The 17608-nt window shown below is 44.0% G+C and overlaps 1 protein-coding gene across 4 annotated transcripts; it reads left to right on the top strand.

The window, feature by feature from the left end:
* Positions 1 to 154: 154 nt before the first annotated feature.
* Positions 155 to 17062, top strand: LOC106134079 (PHD and RING finger domain-containing protein 1). 4 transcript variants are annotated; one of them, XM_060945328.1, is made up of 13 exons: positions 155 to 541; positions 621 to 1085; positions 1174 to 1269; positions 1350 to 1778; positions 2058 to 2333; positions 2430 to 5738; positions 5953 to 6181; positions 6536 to 6912; positions 7132 to 7371; positions 8832 to 9003; positions 14050 to 14162; positions 15706 to 15834; positions 16853 to 17062. In XM_060945328.1, the coding sequence occupies exons 1-13, from the start codon at positions 407 to 409 to the stop codon at positions 16955 to 16957; spliced, it is 6075 nt and encodes a 2024-aa protein (XP_060801311.1). In that variant the 5' UTR covers positions 155 to 406; the 3' UTR covers positions 16958 to 17062. The 4 variants fall into 4 exon arrangements, with proteins under 4 accessions (XP_060801311.1, XP_060801313.1, XP_060801312.1 ...); XM_060945330.1 differs by having other exon boundaries at positions 14050 to 14144; XM_060945329.1 differs by having other exon boundaries at positions 8832 to 9000.
* The last annotated feature ends 546 nt before the right edge of the window (positions 17063 to 17608 follow it).

Consider the following 17608-nt stretch of genomic DNA (forward strand, 5'->3'; position numbering starts at 1 on the left):
TGATGCCGAAGGCAAAACCGAAATATTATGAACCGGTAAAAAAATCGATTGTTTAGTATACGATTAGTACGAGCAGGTTATACATCTAGCAATGTACATCACTGCTTGTTGTGATTGGGGTGGGATGAGGCTTTAATATTGCTGGCAACATTATACAAAATCATGAAAATGGCCGTCTGACCATCAATAGCGGCTTTCTGTCAAAATAGTAAAATAAGCTAGAGAAAAGCATTCTAAATATTAAATTAGTTAATTCTTAGATAAGTTAATCTAACCACCTATATGAATCTTCAACGTAGCTTTGTTGATGGGTTGTTAATGTCGCAAAGGTCATTTACACCTATGCAGTTCAGTGCTTCGTGTCTTGCATACTGAAGTGTAGTCGCTGTTTACGTCTCAAACTACGATGAGCGACGAAGGCAGCGATGATTCGCCACCACGGCCCAAGCGGAGGATAAAAAAGGTTCTGGTGTTATCATCAGAATCCGGCTCTGACAGCGATGAAAGTATAGGCGCCACGACACGTAGGAAAAGGCTTAGGGTTAGTTTGGTGATTTAACGAGTTTGTATGAGTGACTGCTTCGTGTAGACGTGGGAGTGATGGTGGTTGACGTTTGCAGGTTGTGAGTGACGCGGAGAGCAGCAGCAGTAGCGGGTCGGTGGTGCGCGCGGGCACCCGACATCGTCGCACCCTGCCCAAACTCAGAGACTCCGATGCCGACAGTGATTCGTCCTCGGGCGGCTCCACAAAGAGCCAAAAGAAGCCTGTACCAACAAATAAACCTACCTCAGGCTTTGCTTCAGATAGCTCTGAAGGAAATTCCGATAAGTGCTCAATTTGCCTCTTACGTTTTACGGACCAAGAGGTGGGCACTCCGGAAACTTGTGAACACATATTTTGTTTGGATTGCATCACAGAGTGGTCTAAAAATGTAAACACATGTCCGGTAGACCGGATAACTTTTAACTCAATTGTTGTAAGAGTGTGTGCGGGGGGCCGTGTCCTACGTACTGAGCCTGTGAAAGTGGTCGAGCGCCGCTCATCAGTAGACTTACTATTTGTAGAAGATCCTACAGTCTGTGAGGTATGATTTTACTATAACTAATTAGTTAATATTCATTTTCTTACACATTTAATGCAGTTTATGTTACTGAAATGATAAATTATTGCAGGTTTGTGGCAGCACAGATAATGAGGAATCTATGCTGCTATGTGATGGATGTGACCTGGGATATCACATGCAGTGTTTAGTGCCACCTCTCTCAGAGGTAGGCATAATATGGCAACAACAAGATTATGTATATCAAAAGATCAAAAAACACATTTATAGTCAATTTAAAATTTTCAGGTACCAATAGATCAATGGCTATGTCCAAACTGTGATGACCTACTCAATGTCATTCATTTGTCTGAAGTGGATGATTTATTTTCTGGAATAGTTGACTTAGACCTGCCTGTAGGGCCTCGCCCAGTGCCTTTGAGAGCTCCTCGGAATGTCAGGAGGTCCGCACGGAATGTGAACAATGCTGATGAGCCTTCGACATCGAGTGGGCGTAGAGGCAGTAGTAATGTTGTCAATGCTCCGACCACATCAAGATCTTCAAGAGTATCTCAAAGTAGTGGTAGCTCCCGTGCTCCTACGAGGCGCAGGACCACAGGGACTAAACGCAGGACGACCAAAAGGAGAAGCAAAACAGTGATTATAGAGTATGAGGTGCAAGAAAATGGAAAGTTTCCTGTCACAAAGACAATAAGAAGGAGACTGAAGAAGAGAAGGGTCAGTGAACTATTTGTTATTCTTATTATTCTAGAAGGAATGGATATTTTCAATTATTTTAGTAAAGTATTCAAATACTTGCTTAAGTTTATTTTAACAACACCAATTTGTTAATGATACTAAATTATTATTGGGATATTTTGATGAAAGCAACAAAATAAAATTATTGTTACTTTTTGACTAGACATATTGCTAGAAATCTTTCCTTATTCGCAGAAACATATGTGTAATTATTTTGAAAGAAAGAAACAAAGAAATTATGACATATATGATCTACAGACAAAAAAGCGTCAGCCCCGCACGGCGGCGCGCCGTTCGCACGTGCGCGCGAGCGTGCGCGCCAAGCTCGCCGACTTCCGGGAGCCCGGCGCCGCGCTGCCGGCCGGCCCCGGGGCGCTCACGGTGCAGAGACACCGCGCAGGCATCCCGTCCCTCAGCCTGTTCGGGAACCAACACGAGCTGGAATATTTCTCCGAAGATGAAGGAGTCTCGGAGGGCGCTACCACGGCGGTGGTGGCCCGCCCTACTTCTAGTATTATTAGTGCTTATAGACAGGTAAGGGGTGCAATTTTTAAGTAACGCTCATGAAGACAGTAAGTTGACATTAAATTTGAAAGTTTCAAAAACCTCAATATGTGCATATGATTTCAGGCCCGAAGAAAGATGATCAGCATTCCTTCTCCGCCGCACGCTTCGTCAGCACCAGACGTTCTTTCGAGCATTTTAGAAAGTCAAACCTTATTGCACTCCAAGAAATCTATAGTTTCTGTTTCGGTCGATGGAAACGTCAGTATTAAATTAGAAACACGGACTGGAAATAAAAATGGTATCAAAACAAAACCAGAGACACAAATGAGAGAGGATAAAATTGATTTGTCTAAAGCGGAGGATACTAGTAGGAAGGCACCTTCGTATCCTGGTCAGTCTAGAGGTGGGGGCGGCTGGGGAGGCGGCTACAGGGGCAACTACCACCGCGAACAAACCGGGAATTTCCGAGGTGGATACGACGGCGGCTACCAAGGCTACCAGCCTCGTCATCCGGGCAACAATTACCAGCAGAATAACTCCCGCAGAGACGACGAAGCGTACGGCGACTTGCCGAGAAGACCGCACCAGTACCTTCAGGACGACGAGTTCGACCGGCGGAGGTCGATGCCGGAGAATCGGCCGAATTTCCCACAAAATAGGCCGGAACAGGCGCGGTTCGGCAATAACTGGCAGCCGTACAACGCGCCGCAACGATTTGAAAACCGCGCGGACGGCCCGCCGTCGGCGCGACACTCTTTCGGTGGCTTCGAGAATCCCTTAGACATGCGCACGGGCGCCGCCACTTCGCAAACTACTCCTCTACTCTCTCGCCCCGCGCCACAACCTTATCGCCCGTTGCCGGAGCCGCCGTCTTTCAAATTCGACACCAGCCAAACGGCCGATGTCGACAAGTCTGAAGACGAGAGGAGCGATCCGGGCCTAGTCATCGACACCGAGAAATACGATCCTACCGAGCCGACCAATGACGACGACAGCGGGGACGAGGCGGACGCGCCGCTGCCCGCGCCGCCCGCGCCCCCGCCGCCGCCCGCGCTGCCCGCCGCCCCCGCCCCCGCCCCCGCCCCCGCCGCGCCCCCCGCCGTGCCCGCCGCGGTGCTGGACACGGCGGTGCGGCAGGTGCTGCAGGAGCACCGCAGCCTGCTGTCGTCGCCCAGCGCCGCGCCGCGCCCGCCGTCCGCCAGCGACGACGACTCGGACGGCGATTGTCCCAATTTCTCCATCTATTCGGCGACGAGCGTCCACATCGCCAATAACACCGGTATAATGCCTATTGAACAACCACCGCTACCTCCCGTGGATGACATGCAGGATTTGGTGCAAGAAGACGATGATATCACCACTCCGGAAGCGGCGACTCCTGAAACGGGTACGTCGCCTCGGAGTGATATTAACGATTCCATTTCTAGCAAAATCAGTGAGGTTAAAAAGAAAGAGGAACAATATAAAGAGAAGGTTTCGAAGAGGTGTCCCATTACAGTTAATACTCGGAATCCCATTAAAATTAAGTTGAACACGCCTTCACTAATTAAACGAAGAGTTTCCTTATATGACGATGATGAGCTGGTGGAGGAAGAGGAACCTGCAACAAAACCGACAGACGAGATTCCCGTGGAGGAGAAACAATCTGAAAAACTGAATGAAAGTTCTAAAGAATGTACACAGAATCATGACGAGCCAAGTGACAAAGAAACAGAACAATTAGCCACAAATGAAGTAGCAGAAATGAAAGAGGTGACTGAGAACAGTGACGATCGGAAATCGCCTGAAATGGACGAGGCGATATCTGCGGAGAAAGATGACGAAAATAATGAAGATGCCACAGAAGCTTCTGTCAATGGTGATGAGGATAAAACGCCAGAATCTGTTAAAGATGATAAATTAGACAAAGATGATATTGAATTGGAAAAAGAACACGAAGTGAAATCTGAGGCGGAACAATCCGATGACGATGTTTCAGAGCCGGAACTGGGACACAAACGCGAACGGGACAATGACGACGACAGAAACGAGGAGGGTGTGGAAAAAATGACGGAATCTATCAGCGACACTGAAGACGAACGCAGCTACACACCTTGTCTCGATGAGAATAAGTCTAAAGATACGTCTTTAGAGACTGAAAAAGATAAAGCGCTCGAAGGTCTCGACACTGAAATGATATCAGAAGACGAAGGTAACGAAATGTTCTCTGATCAGGATAAAATCTCATCTTTAGCAACGCCGCCCGCCGCTCCGAGACCTGACGAAGAAGACGGGGAGATCACTGAGAAGAAGAAGGAAAAGGAGGAGAAAGAGGAGGGTAAGAAGAAGAAGAAGAAAGATTCGAAAAAAGAAGGGAAAGAGAAAACCAAAAAGAAGAAGAACGAAGTCGCTTTTAAGAAGTTGAGTAAAAGCGGGAAAGAGCGTAATTACCGCGAGCGCGATAAAGATAAGAAGAAGAGTCGGGATTCCGACGCGGAGAAGAAGAAGCGGAAAGAGAAGAGGAAGGATTTGGAGCGCTACGACGTTCGGACGGTGGTTACGGAGAAGCGGCGGAAAGTGAAGGACCCGTTCGGGCGCGATGTGTCCCCGCGGCGCTCCGCCTCCCCCTCGCTGTCTCCCCCCCGCCGCCGCTCCGCGTCCCGCGCCGGCCGCTCTCTGTCTCGCACGCGTCTCTCTCCGTCCCGCCCGAGGCGGTCTCTGTCCCGCCCGAGGCGGTCTGTGTCCCGTCCGAGGCGGTCTGTGTCACGAGCGAGGCGTTCCATATCGCGGGCGAGGCGCTCCCTATCACGGCCGAGGCGTTCGTTATCGCGTCCGAGAATTTCACTGTCTAGGCCGAGGCGCTCCCCGTCTCGCGGACGCCGGTCCATTTCTCGCCCGCGGAGATCTATTTCTCGCGTCAAAGCGACCGCTTCCCCCCCTCGTCGTTTACGGCGCTCCCCTTCTTTAAGGCGGTCCATATCCCGCCCGCGGAGGTCTCTATCGCGGGCGCGGCCGTCCGCGTCCCGGTCGGCCACGCCCCGGGCGTCACCGAGTCCCCGGCGCCGCTCCGCCGGTCCGGCCCGACGCCGGCGACGCTCCGGTTCCCGTCCGCGGCGGCGGCGTTCGGCTTCGCGCAGCCGCAAACGGCGTCGTTCGCAGTCGAAGTCCCCGTCGCCTAAGCCCAAGGCCGGCAAGCGGCGCCGACGAGCGCGCTCGGAGCGGCGCAAGTCCCGCAGCGAGCGGCCGGCCGCGCCCGCGCCGCGCTGGTCGCCCGCGTCCGTGGACTCGCGCCTGCTGTCCCCGCGCACGCCGCCGCCCGAGGCGCCGCCGCCCGCGCCGCCGCGGCCGCGCGACTCGCCGCGCCCGCGCCACCGGCGGCTCCGAGACAACACGGGCCCGTCGAAGGAGGTGTTCACGTCGGGCGACAATATCCTCGTCAGCGTCAGTTTCAAGGTCAGTCTGTACTTTTAATTTTTGAAAACTTAATAGGTTAATAGGTTGCTGGCCAAATGCCTACAAGAAGAATTGCAAGTTTGCTAGCCTTTCTCTTAGTTGCCTTTTACGACATCCACGAGTAAGATATGGAGTGGTTCTATACTAAAAGGCCAGAAACCGTATGGCACTAAACTTTAATGATACGAATATATAAACATAGTTGTTAATACAGGATCAAGACCGACCCCGCTCAGAAATGTCAGCGGAGCGGCAACGCCGACGCGAGCGCCGCCGCGACAAGAAGCGCCGAAAGCGACAACAACAACAACAGCAACAGCAACAACAAGACCAGCCCGCGCCCCGGCCGGTGGCCATCATAGACCTGGAGCGGTCTCCGTTCCGGGAACTCACCCCCGAGGCGCGGGACGTCATCGTGCTGAGTGACAGTGACCATGGAAAAGGTATATTGTTATGTATGTTCAGGCAACTGGATGTGTAACCATGTGGTCCAGTGCGGGTTAGGTTGCAAAGGTTAAGGAGGTCAGATGGGAGTCACTTCGTGTAAAAACTTGACTCACCCAATTCAGGTTCCATGGTGAAGGGCTTACCCGGGCTCCTCTCCAGAGTGGTGGTCGGTGGCTACTCTCGATGGGCTACCGGGACTATAGCCAGGAAGAAGAAAATTAAATTCAAAGAGATTCAATCAGAAATTCGTCAGTTTGTTCACTGGCTTGTAAATCAATCGTCATCTTACATCATAATTCCGACTTAAGTATTCTACCTGACCAATAACCTTTTCCTTTTTCGACCAACAGAAACCACAGAAAAAGAGGTAGCTGCGCCTCCGCCGGCGCCGGCCCCGGAGGCGGCGCCGGCGGCCGGGCCCAAGACGCCGCCGGACCCGGGGCCCGCCGCGGCCGCCGCGCCCGCCGCGTCCCCGCCGGGCCCCAGCACGCCGCCGGAGCCGCCGTCGTCGCCCGACGCCTACGACCCCTTCGAGCCCACGCGCTCCGCCTCCGCCTCGCCCGCGCGCTCCCCGCCGCCCGCGCCGCCGCCCGCCGCGCCCGCCCCGCCGCACGCGCCGCCGCACGCGCTGCCCGCGCCGCGCGCCATGACGCTGGAGGCGGCGCAGAAGACCAACATGTCCGCCGACGACGTCATCGACAGGAGGCCGCTCTCGCCCATGGAGAAGGTAAGAAATTTGCTAGTAAGAAAAATGTTCTGTATGTAGTTTTGTCCGCGCTTGTCTCGCGTTTTGCTGAACCGATTTTGATGCAGTTTTCAGGAAAGTGGGTTACACTCAGGAGAAGGTTTTAGTAATTTAACCGACTTCAAAAATTAAGGTTATGAATTGAAGGCGGTTCCCCTTTTACAAAAGTATTATGGCAGCTAATAATACGGTAACGGCCAGGTGCTGCAACTGCTGCAGTCGACGCGCGACGCGCCGCCTTCGCCGCCGCCGGGCGCGGGGGGTGCCCCGGGCGCTCCCGGGGGCGCGGCGGGGGCGGGGGCGCCGGCGGGGGGCGCGGGCCCCGCCGCGTCCCCGGCGCGCTCCCCGGAGCCCGGCAAGCGCATCGTGCTGCCGGAGCCCGCCAAGCTGTTCCTCGCCAAGCCATCGCCCATCAAGTCGGACCCCATCAAACCGATGCAGGTAAATACGATTATATCTCCTCCAACTTGTAATGTGTTTTATTTCATGTATTTTTAAGCCGTCCTCGTAATAAACCTTGTCCAACCATTAATTTTAATTTTGACAGCGTTTATTCAGTGTTGTACTATAAAATTGCTGATTTTTCATAGCTTGTTTTCTTAAGGTTTAACTTTTATGGGGTAACGCGGATGATTTACAAAGTATTTTTATAATTCAGAAAAGGGCAGTTTGCAAAATGTACGGTTTGGGACCAAGAGACTTACTGAGACAATTTAAAAAAAAAATAAATATACCTACAGTAGCATCCCAGTATATTTTTGATAAAGATATCTCTTTGGTCAAAAAGTTGTGTCACAAATGATTTATTTTTATTTATATTATATTTATTATATTATATACTTTTATTTATTATTCTCTTATCCCTGCGAGGGATTATTATGATAGAAATTAACATGATTTATTAATTTACTTTAATTATGTAAACTTTTTTTAGTTATTTATTCAACGTCAACCAAAGCTGGAAAACAAATCTGTCAATTATATGATATTTAAAATAAACTAAATAAAAATTTATTAATTATTAAAATTTATTATTATTAATAACTAAATAAAAATTTTGAATTTCAGTTACAGATTTGATTTCTTACAACAATAAACATTATGATATACTTTTATTATTAAAATCATAACTTTTTTATCCCACATATTTAGATTATTTATATCTTCTTCTTCTTTCTCGTGGCGTTAATTCTCACCTCTTTGGAGAGGAGGTCGGGGTACGCCCTTGACCAATGGATCCTTGATGAGTCAGGTTTTTACAAGAGACAACTCCCATCTGACCTCCGCCGCCTTTACAGGGGAACCTTAACCGGTATTAAATCAAGATTATACATCCAATTACTTGAACCTACGGGTTTCCTCACAACGTTTTCTCTTGCCATGAGAGAATCAGATATTTCTCAATCATATATATGTACAAAACGTCAAAAAATAAATAGAGATAGGCTATCTTATACTTGGGATAATTTTTTTAGGCGATGAGCTAGCAACCTGTTACTATTTGAATCTCAATAGGCAAGTTGACTTTTTTTTAAACTAGGTTTTGATTAGTTAAAGAAAGAAATTATAACTATATTTTTTGACATCTATGAAAACTTTAAACTGGTAAGGTGCTCCGTTAAGGCGTGATGCGCAGAAAGGCACAGGTTCGAATCCCACCCAATCGAATGTTACGGTGAGGAAAAGCGTGAGGAAACCTGCACATTCAGGCAACTGGATGTGCAACCACGATCGATCCTATACGGGTTAGGTTCTCCGGCTAAGGTTGTCAGGTCAGATGGGAGTCGCTTCGTGTCAGAATCTGACACACCCAATCTAGGATCCCGGCTCCTCTCCGGAGTGGTGACGGTGACATGTGAGGAAGAAACAAATATAGTGAACCTACGCCCCCCACGGCACAGATGCAGCCGAGCAAGATCTCCCGGCTGCCGCTGCCGCGCCGCGCGCCGCCGCCGGACTCCTCGCCGTACTCGCCCGGGGAGTCCGACTTCGGCGAGCTGTTCGAGCCGCCGCGCGCGCGCAGGAAGCACGCCAAGCACGCCAAAGTGCCCGTCAAACTCAGGCAGAAAGGTGGTGAGTCTCATTTTTTTTTTTTTTTTTACGTCCTGGTAAAGGGTCAGGAATATAAAAGGGTTAAGATGGTTTGGTCATGTGGAAAGGATGAATGAAAGCAGGTTGACTAAGCAGATAAACAAGGAGAGTGTGGAGGGAAAGGTCGAAGTGGGAAGACCTAGACGAACGTATCTTGATCAAATTAAGGACGTCCTGGCAAAGGGTCAGATCAAAAGTACCCGAAACCGCCGAGCTTGCATGAAGAGAGTTATGAATGTGGATGAAGCGAAGGAAGTGTGCAGAGATCGTGGCAAGTGGAAAGAGGTAGTCTCTGCCTACCCCTCCGAGAAAGAGGCGTGATTTTGTATACACAAAATCACGCCTCTTTCTCGGAGGTTATAAGGATTTATTTCCTTTGAATCTGGGATAAAAGAAGAAAACATATCGAAGTAGGTACAACCAAATCCATTAAATCGAACGCATTCAATTTGAGCCGTGCGGACAGGCCCACAAATGAACGGAACTCAAATCCAAAAGGTTAGTAATCTGATAGCTAAGTACACTACAAATAATACGCAGCAGTGAAAATTTGAGCGTATCGTCAATAGGTTTGTAATAAATGTTTATAAAAAGCTTGCGGATATTATTGCTCGGTTCCCTACTTGCACGTGGGTGTGTACGTGGCTTTCCATTATTTTCAAGACTATTGGTCTTCCCCGCAAGGTTTATAGACATGATTATATATGTATTAGGGTGGTCCTTATATACCAAAAAAAAATTTTTTTTTTAATTTATGGTGAGGCACCCTCGCATAGTGATATGTAAAGTTAGAAAGTTACTTGGTATTTTTTTCATAATATAATATTAATATTTAAGGGTCGCGACGGGACTTTTAAAGTTGGAAAGAAAAAATAAATACATGTATTTTTCTAAATGGTCACATTTATTCCTAGCAATGAAAATTGACACGTTTTATTCCTCCATCAACGCAACACCACGATCAGCAATATCATTCACAACTCTTCCAGCTTTGTACTCATCATCTTCTGGCCAGTCATTCACATCTTTTTTTAAGAATTGAGATGATATTCCTAGTATTTCAAAGAAACGAAGTGAAATACTGGACACGAAGTCTTCGATATTTTTTCTTGCAATGTCTTTCGTATCCAAACTAATTCTTTTCGGAGAGAAATCGAGACCTTCTTTTTCTAACGCCTGTACCATTTTTCGTTTGGTATCTGTTCAGTGCAACCTCATTGATACGTATCAAATTATAAAAAAAGCATAATGACAATAGAAATTTAAAATATGTTGATTTTTGTGTGTCATATTTAGTAGTTAAAAAAGATGGTTTGTAAGATCAATTATTAAATATTTCCGAGTTCATTACAGAGATCCTAGTTTTATTTAGTGCTTTAACATTTGGTCCTTCGAGCCGGATTGCTTTGTAGCAATATTGAAAAGACAAATATAGCGAGGACTGTGTTTTCATATTGCTATAGAAAATTGCATGTACATAGTTCCGGTGTAAATAAGTAGTTATATTGCCCAACGCAAAGTCCACAATGCAGTCTATTATTCGATTACAAAAAGATATTTTGTCGCGTATAATAAACGCTCATAATAAATATAAGAACAGAACTAAAGAGATGTTGACTGAATATTTTTTAGAAACGAGATTGCATTGTTTAGAAGAACATTGGAAACAATTTTCAGAAAAACATCAAAACTTATGTATGGATTATGATAAGTTAGATCAAAGTTCATATGTACAAGAAGATGTGTATTCGAAATGCGAAGACGAGTATATAGAATTTAAATGTCAATTAAAGGAATCTCTCAGACAATTAAATGAGAAAAATATAAATAGCAATCAAAGATGTAATCCCGCTTCATCAGTTAAGTTGCCAAGAATTACTATTCCCATATTTTCAGGCGAGTACACGGAATGGACTTCATTTCGGGAGTTGTTTTTGTCCATGATTCACCATAATGATAACCTGAATTCTGTTCAAAAATTACACTACTTAAAAGCTCACCTTTGCGGCGAAGCTGAACAATTAGTCAGACATGTGCCGATTACTGCTGAAAACTATAGCCACTGCTGGACTACATTAGAATCACGTTATAACAATAAAAGGTATTTATGTAACTGTATTTTGCAGAGATTATTCAACCAGCGAAATCTAACGGTAGAGTCTTCGGCTGGAATTAAAGAAATTACCAACAATACATCTGATTGTTTAGCTGCGTTGAGTAACTTAGGTGTTAACATAAGCACATGGGATAGTATCATTATTTTTCTAGTGAGTTCAAAACTAGACCCTGAGACAAAAAAGCAATGGGAGCTTCATTCTGTAGCTGACAATCGCACTGAATTGCCTACGTTCAAACAATTTCAAGAATTTTTGACAAGTCGATTTACGGCGCTGGAGTTTATTCAACCATTTGGTACGTCAGAACAAAGCACAGATAGCGCGAAGTTAAGCAATGAAAATAGTATGAAAACATTCCATGTATTTAGGATGGTTTGCGAATTTTGTGGTGACAGTCACAAACTTTGTTTTTGTAAAAAGTTCGCTCAAGAGTCCTATGAAATACGTCATAATTTTGTAAATAGTAGAAATATGTGTTATAATTGTTTAGGGGGAAACCATTGTTTAACTCAATGCAGAGTAACCTTTAATTGTAAGATATGTAAAAAAAGACATCATACTCTTCTTCACCCTCCTGAGATCTCATGTGTAAATGCCACAAAATATAATACAACTAATTCTAATGATATTGCATCTTCTTACGTTAGCGATGTTAAACATGTGGCTGAAGACGTACTATTAGCTACTGCTCAAGTGCATGTAGAGTCGAATTCCGGTAACTATCACGTAGTACGAAGTTTAATAGATCAGGGTTCTCAAGTCTCATTTATTTCAGAAAAAGCAGTTAAAATTTTACAACTACGTAAGGAACCTACAAAACGCGTTATAGTGGGTCTAGGAGGTGATCAAAAAACGATGGTTTCTGATTATCAGGTACAGTTAAAAATTCAATCACGACTTAATCCGAAAACAGAAGTTTATGTAAAGGCTTTTGTTTTGAAGCAAATCACATCATATATTCCTAATAAAAAATTACGACCGTTTAATTGGCCCGAACTCAATTATATTGCTCTTGCGGATCCTATGTATTCAGTCCCCAATAATATTGATTTGCTTCTCGGTGCAGATGTGATGAGCAAAATAGTACAAGAAGGCATTTTGAGAGGCCCACCTGGAGCGCCTGTAGCGCAGTGTACGAAGTTAGGTTGGCTTTTATTTGGTCCAATTGGATAGCAACACAATATTGTTTTAATTTAAATATGAAAATAATCATTGGTATAGAAGTTCGTGGTTTTGTTAACTTAGTATTATGTTGTACCTATATAATTAAGTTTTAAGTTAGTACTCGTATATTCTAGTTCAAAAACAAATGCCCAAGTTTAATTGTTTATTGCATTTAATGCAATTATTATCATTTATTTTAAGTTTTGTTTAAATAGGTAAGTGTTTGATATTTGTGGCATCCCCTCATGGCGGGCGGTAGTAGAAGGACCTGCAACGAGGTCCTTGGCGGGCGGTATGTTCAGTGCAACCTCATTGATACGTATAAAATTATAAAAAAAGCATAATGACAATAGAAATTTAAAATATGTTGATTTTTGTGTGTCATATTTAGTAGTTAAAAAAGATGGTTTGTAAGATCAATTATTAAATATTTCCGAGTTCATTACAGAGATCCTAGTTTTATTTAGTGCTTTAACAGTATCTGATGCAATTTCGTCATCGAAAAATGCAAATGATACGAGCTCTTTCTGCCAGTACCACAGATGTCCCATAATTTTTTTTAAGAGCTACTTTGAATAGATATGGACTTATATATTTGAATGTTGTCAGGTCCTTTAATAGGTGCAAGTCATTTTTGGGAGCTGACAAAGCAACAGAAGCTTGATACCAGTACTTCACGTAAATCATGACTGAAAAGATGCATACATCTTTAATTCCTTTTTCTTCTTTTTTGGTCATTTTGAACTGGTGTCTAAATAAGAATATTTTCAAGCAGTATACAGCTTTTGCCATACAGCATGCCCTGTGCAGTCCAGCTGGCATTCTAAATGATGCTTGTTTCTCAGGAAGTCCTCCTAGGTACATAATGGTGAGGTTGAGTAGTTCTTTATAATCATCTCGAGGTTGATAGTCGTTGAGTTGGTTCTGAGCGAAGGAAATCATAATTTTGAATCTCTTTTTGTACAGATTCCAGCGAATGAGGATCAGATGCGACTGTTTTGTAGTCGGTCTGGTCTATTTTGCTCCAGTGATTCCTGAATCTTTTAAAAATCAACATGTCTGGCCCACTTGATGGACCTAAAGCTGTACTCACGACGGCTTCTAGCATTATCTCCAGTATATGATGGCGATATGCAAGCCAAAGCATATCTTTCTCCATTTTTTGCTCCAATAGTATGCATGCCCCATTTCTCAATCCCGAATTGACTGCAGTCGTATCGAAGCACATGCATTTAACTCTATCGTTCAGTCCCCAATCCAGTATAGTAGCATACACAGCTGATGCACATGCTTCTCCTGTTCCACGGTCCAGTTTCGAGACCGATAGTAGTTGTTCGATTCCTTGTCCTGACACCAAAATAGGAAGACGATCCACTGTTTCGTGCCCGGTAATGTCTTTTATTGGCTTTGAACAAGTTGCGGGGCATGTCCTTGTTAATGTATGGCAAGAGGGGGGGTGAGGAGAGCAAAATGACAACTGGTGCTCGCCTATGAGCCATTAAAACAGATAGATCATAACTTTTTATAAATTTCGTCAGGAATTTCATTCATAAGCCTTTCTCTTGTTTTGAGTTTTTTTTTTAATTTTCTAATTTTTGGCGCGACCCCTAAATATAAATTTAAAAAAAAATAAAAAAACTGAGTTCATTTTATAGCATAAAGAACGCAATGACAAGGTGCCCCGATGTTATTTTTCACTTTGTAAAATAAGGACCACCCTAATATGTATGTATATTATATTCCACAGGCAAGACGCAAGTGGGCGTGAAGATCGACGAGGACAACCTGAAGATCCTCGACGAGCTGCCGTCCTCCGCCGTCGAGATGCAGGTCAAGAGCAAGGTGCGCGTCCGCGGCAGTGTACACAGCTTCCTACCTCGCCGTACCGTACTAACACGACGCTAGGCCGGGCCGCGTAACAATACTGTAAACACTACTGAGACACACACAGAGACACATTAGTTGTGTCGTGTTCCGACAGTGTAAACAGCTTCCTACCTCGCCGTACCGTACTAACACGACGCTAGGCCGGGCCGCGTGACGATACTGTAAACACTACTGAGACACACACAGAGACACATTAGTTTGTGTCGTGTTCCGACAGTGTAAACAGCTTCCTACCTCGCCGTACCGTACTAACACGACGCTAGGCCGGGCCGCGTGACGATACTGTAAACACTACTGAGACACACACAGAGACACATTAGTTTGTGTCGTGTTCCGACAGTGTACACAGCTTCCTACCTCATACATACATATAATCTCGTATATATCCCTGGCGGGGTAGACAGAGCCAACGGTCTCGAAAAGATTAATAGGCTACGTTCAGCTGTTCGATAGTATTGAGATTCAAATAGTGACAAGTATTTATATACTGTCCCTTTTTTTTAACCCACAAAATAACACAACCTCACTACACTATACTAACATAACCTCACTACACTATACTAACTCAATATAAACATAAATATCTTAAGGACTTTATTCCTCGAATCCTGAAGTCTTAGTAGTAACACAGTCTTCCAGTTACACCTGGGAAATTATTTATTTAATATTTGTTTTGGTATTTTAATTAAGTTTTATATTGGTTGGTAGTGTTTGCTTGAGTGTGATTGATATACTGACATTGATGTGGCTAGTGGCAAATAAATAAAAGTAGAAGTTCCAGTGTTCTGCAGAAGTACATACAAACTGGAAACCAAACTTTCACAATCATATACGACCTTTTCACCTCTTCCTTAAAAAGTATTTTTTTTTGTATTTTCACCAATCAAAAAGAGGGAAAAATTAATTTAAAATTTCCAGTATTGGAAAATTTCAATGTCATATTTCCGGTCTCAAGTAAAACGTAAAGGTTTGTTTTCCAGATTGTATATATACATACGAGTATATTGTACATTTATAGTGCAGTGGGTTAGAGTCATTTACATACATGAGTGTTCACTAAGTTTTTTGTGTGTTGCCTGTATTTAAAAAATTGACATATCACAGAAGTTGTAGTGTATTTTGGTAGTAGATAAAAATTACTTTTTTATGTATAACATCCTCATTGTATATTCATTATTTTCATTTCACTGTAAGGTTGGCTGAAAGACATTTTTTTGCATCAGCGAGAAGTCTGCTTTTATACCTCATAGCCTGTTTTTATAGTCTTTTATTTCTGCTGTGCCGTGTGGTTTCCGGCACTTCATCTCTTTCCTATGGATGTCGTAAAAGGACACTAAGGCAAAGGCTAATTAACTTGAGATTCCTCTTGCAGGCGATTAGCTAGCAACCTGACACTATTTGAATTGTCAATTCCATCATCAAGCCATACAGATGAACGTGGCCTTTCAGTCCTTGCGAGACTGTAGGCTCCGTCTTAAGAGCTTTGATTTTTTTCATGAGGTTTATCTCTCCGTAGTTCCTGAAGAAGCTGAACCGGCAGGAGCGCGTGGTGGAGGAGGTGAAGCTGGTGCTGAAGCCGCACTACAACAAGAAGCACGTCTCCAAGGAGGAGTACAAGGACATCCTGCGCCGCGCCGTGCCCAAGGTACCCGCGTTGTCATTATTTATTTAAACATTTTATTGCACAAATATAAAAAAAGAATAGGACCACCCCATCTCTTTCCCATGGATGTCGTAAAAGGCGACTAAGGGATAGGCTTACAAACTTGGGATTCTTTTTTAGGTGATGGGCTAGCAACCTGTCACTATTTGAATCTCAATTCTATCATTAAGCCAAATAGCTGAACGTGGCCATTCAGTCTTTTCAAGACTGTTTGCTCTGTCTAGCCCATAAGGGATATAGACGTGACCATATGTATGTATGTTTGTATGTATGCACAAATATAATGTACAAAAGAAGGACTTAATGCCGTTTGGCATTCTTTACTACGAGTAGTTTACCAGCTGACTTTGAGTTGGTGGTGTGATAAAGTGCACATGAATGAATACTGCAAAATATATGTGGTATGCCTGCTTCGGGGAAGCGCGGAATGTCGAATAGCAGGTTATATTTATAAGCTCTTATAATTAGTAGGTATTACTCCAGAGCTCGTGGAATTGTAATTAAATGCATTTATTCCACAACTATGACTTTCGTTCTTTCATCACATAGAAGTTATATTATAATTTTATTTAAGTGCCAGTTTTTGCCTTGACTGAGGGATGCTTATAAACTTGAGATTCTTCTTTTTTAGGCGACGGGCTAACAAGCTGTCACTCTTTGAATCTCAACTGTATCATACAGCCAAACAGCTGAACGTGGCATGTCAGTCTTTTTTAAACTGTTGGCTCTGTCTACCGCGCAAAGGATAAAGACGTGATTATATATGTATATATGTTCCAGTTTTAGCACGCAGTTCTGCCTGCGTTAAACAAAATTTATATTTTAGTTGAGGTCTGTAAAGATTTAGCTAGTGGAAATCCATAGTGTCTGCCTTCCCCAATGGAAAACAGGCGTCATATGTATATAATGTATGTTCTTTTTACAATCTGAGCAGCTAGCCACACTTGTTTATTTCTTACAACCAGTCCATGGAAGTTGATGGAGTAAACGTTGGTTCCAGATCTGCCACAACAAGTCGGGCGAAATCAACCCCACGAAGATCCAGGCGCTGGTGGAGGCGTACGTCAAGAAGTTCCGGAAAAAACACAAGCAGGCCGCCGCGTAGCGCGCAGGCGTATTGTAATTATAATTTATGTACGAATCTTGTATTTTACTTAAAGACGTCTAATTTAATTATACAGAGAATAAATCGTAGATGGATTTATATAAAGTTGTGTTTCTTTTTCAAATTCTGGGGTTTATTCACTGGCGACTTTGATATATGGTTTTTTAAATGCAAATTATATTCTAAACTCGGGGTTTTAAAAACAAACATGAAGATATATAGAGATTATATTTAGAGAGAATATTATACTATATACATAAACGAAGACCGATCCTACAATATTTGAGAACTCACTACTAAATAAGTATAATAAATGTAATTAACACACCTCAATCCTTGCGGCCGTGAAAATAGTCATCAATGTTCCAAACGAAAGGGCAAACCAAAAAAATTTGTTAGAGCTTTTTGGTAACAGGTTTGTTGCTAACGTTCAACCTCCATGGACAGGAGGACTCATTGACATGATGTTAAGACAAAACTGACAGACAAATTAGTAAAAAAAATACTATTGACTGAGACAACGACAAGACTGGCCTTGAACGGAATATCTGGTGGTTTTATTTATAGAGACTGACCCACGGGTTTGGAGCACGAGATGGTCATATGAATGGACCACAAGGGTCTCCCTTGGCCCGTTCAAAGTTCAAGACG

This window comes from Amyelois transitella, chromosome 8 (assembly GCF_032362555.1).
Source record: "Amyelois transitella isolate CPQ chromosome 8, ilAmyTran1.1, whole genome shotgun sequence".
Classification (NCBI taxonomy): Eukaryota; Metazoa; Arthropoda; class Insecta; order Lepidoptera; family Pyralidae; genus Amyelois; species Amyelois transitella.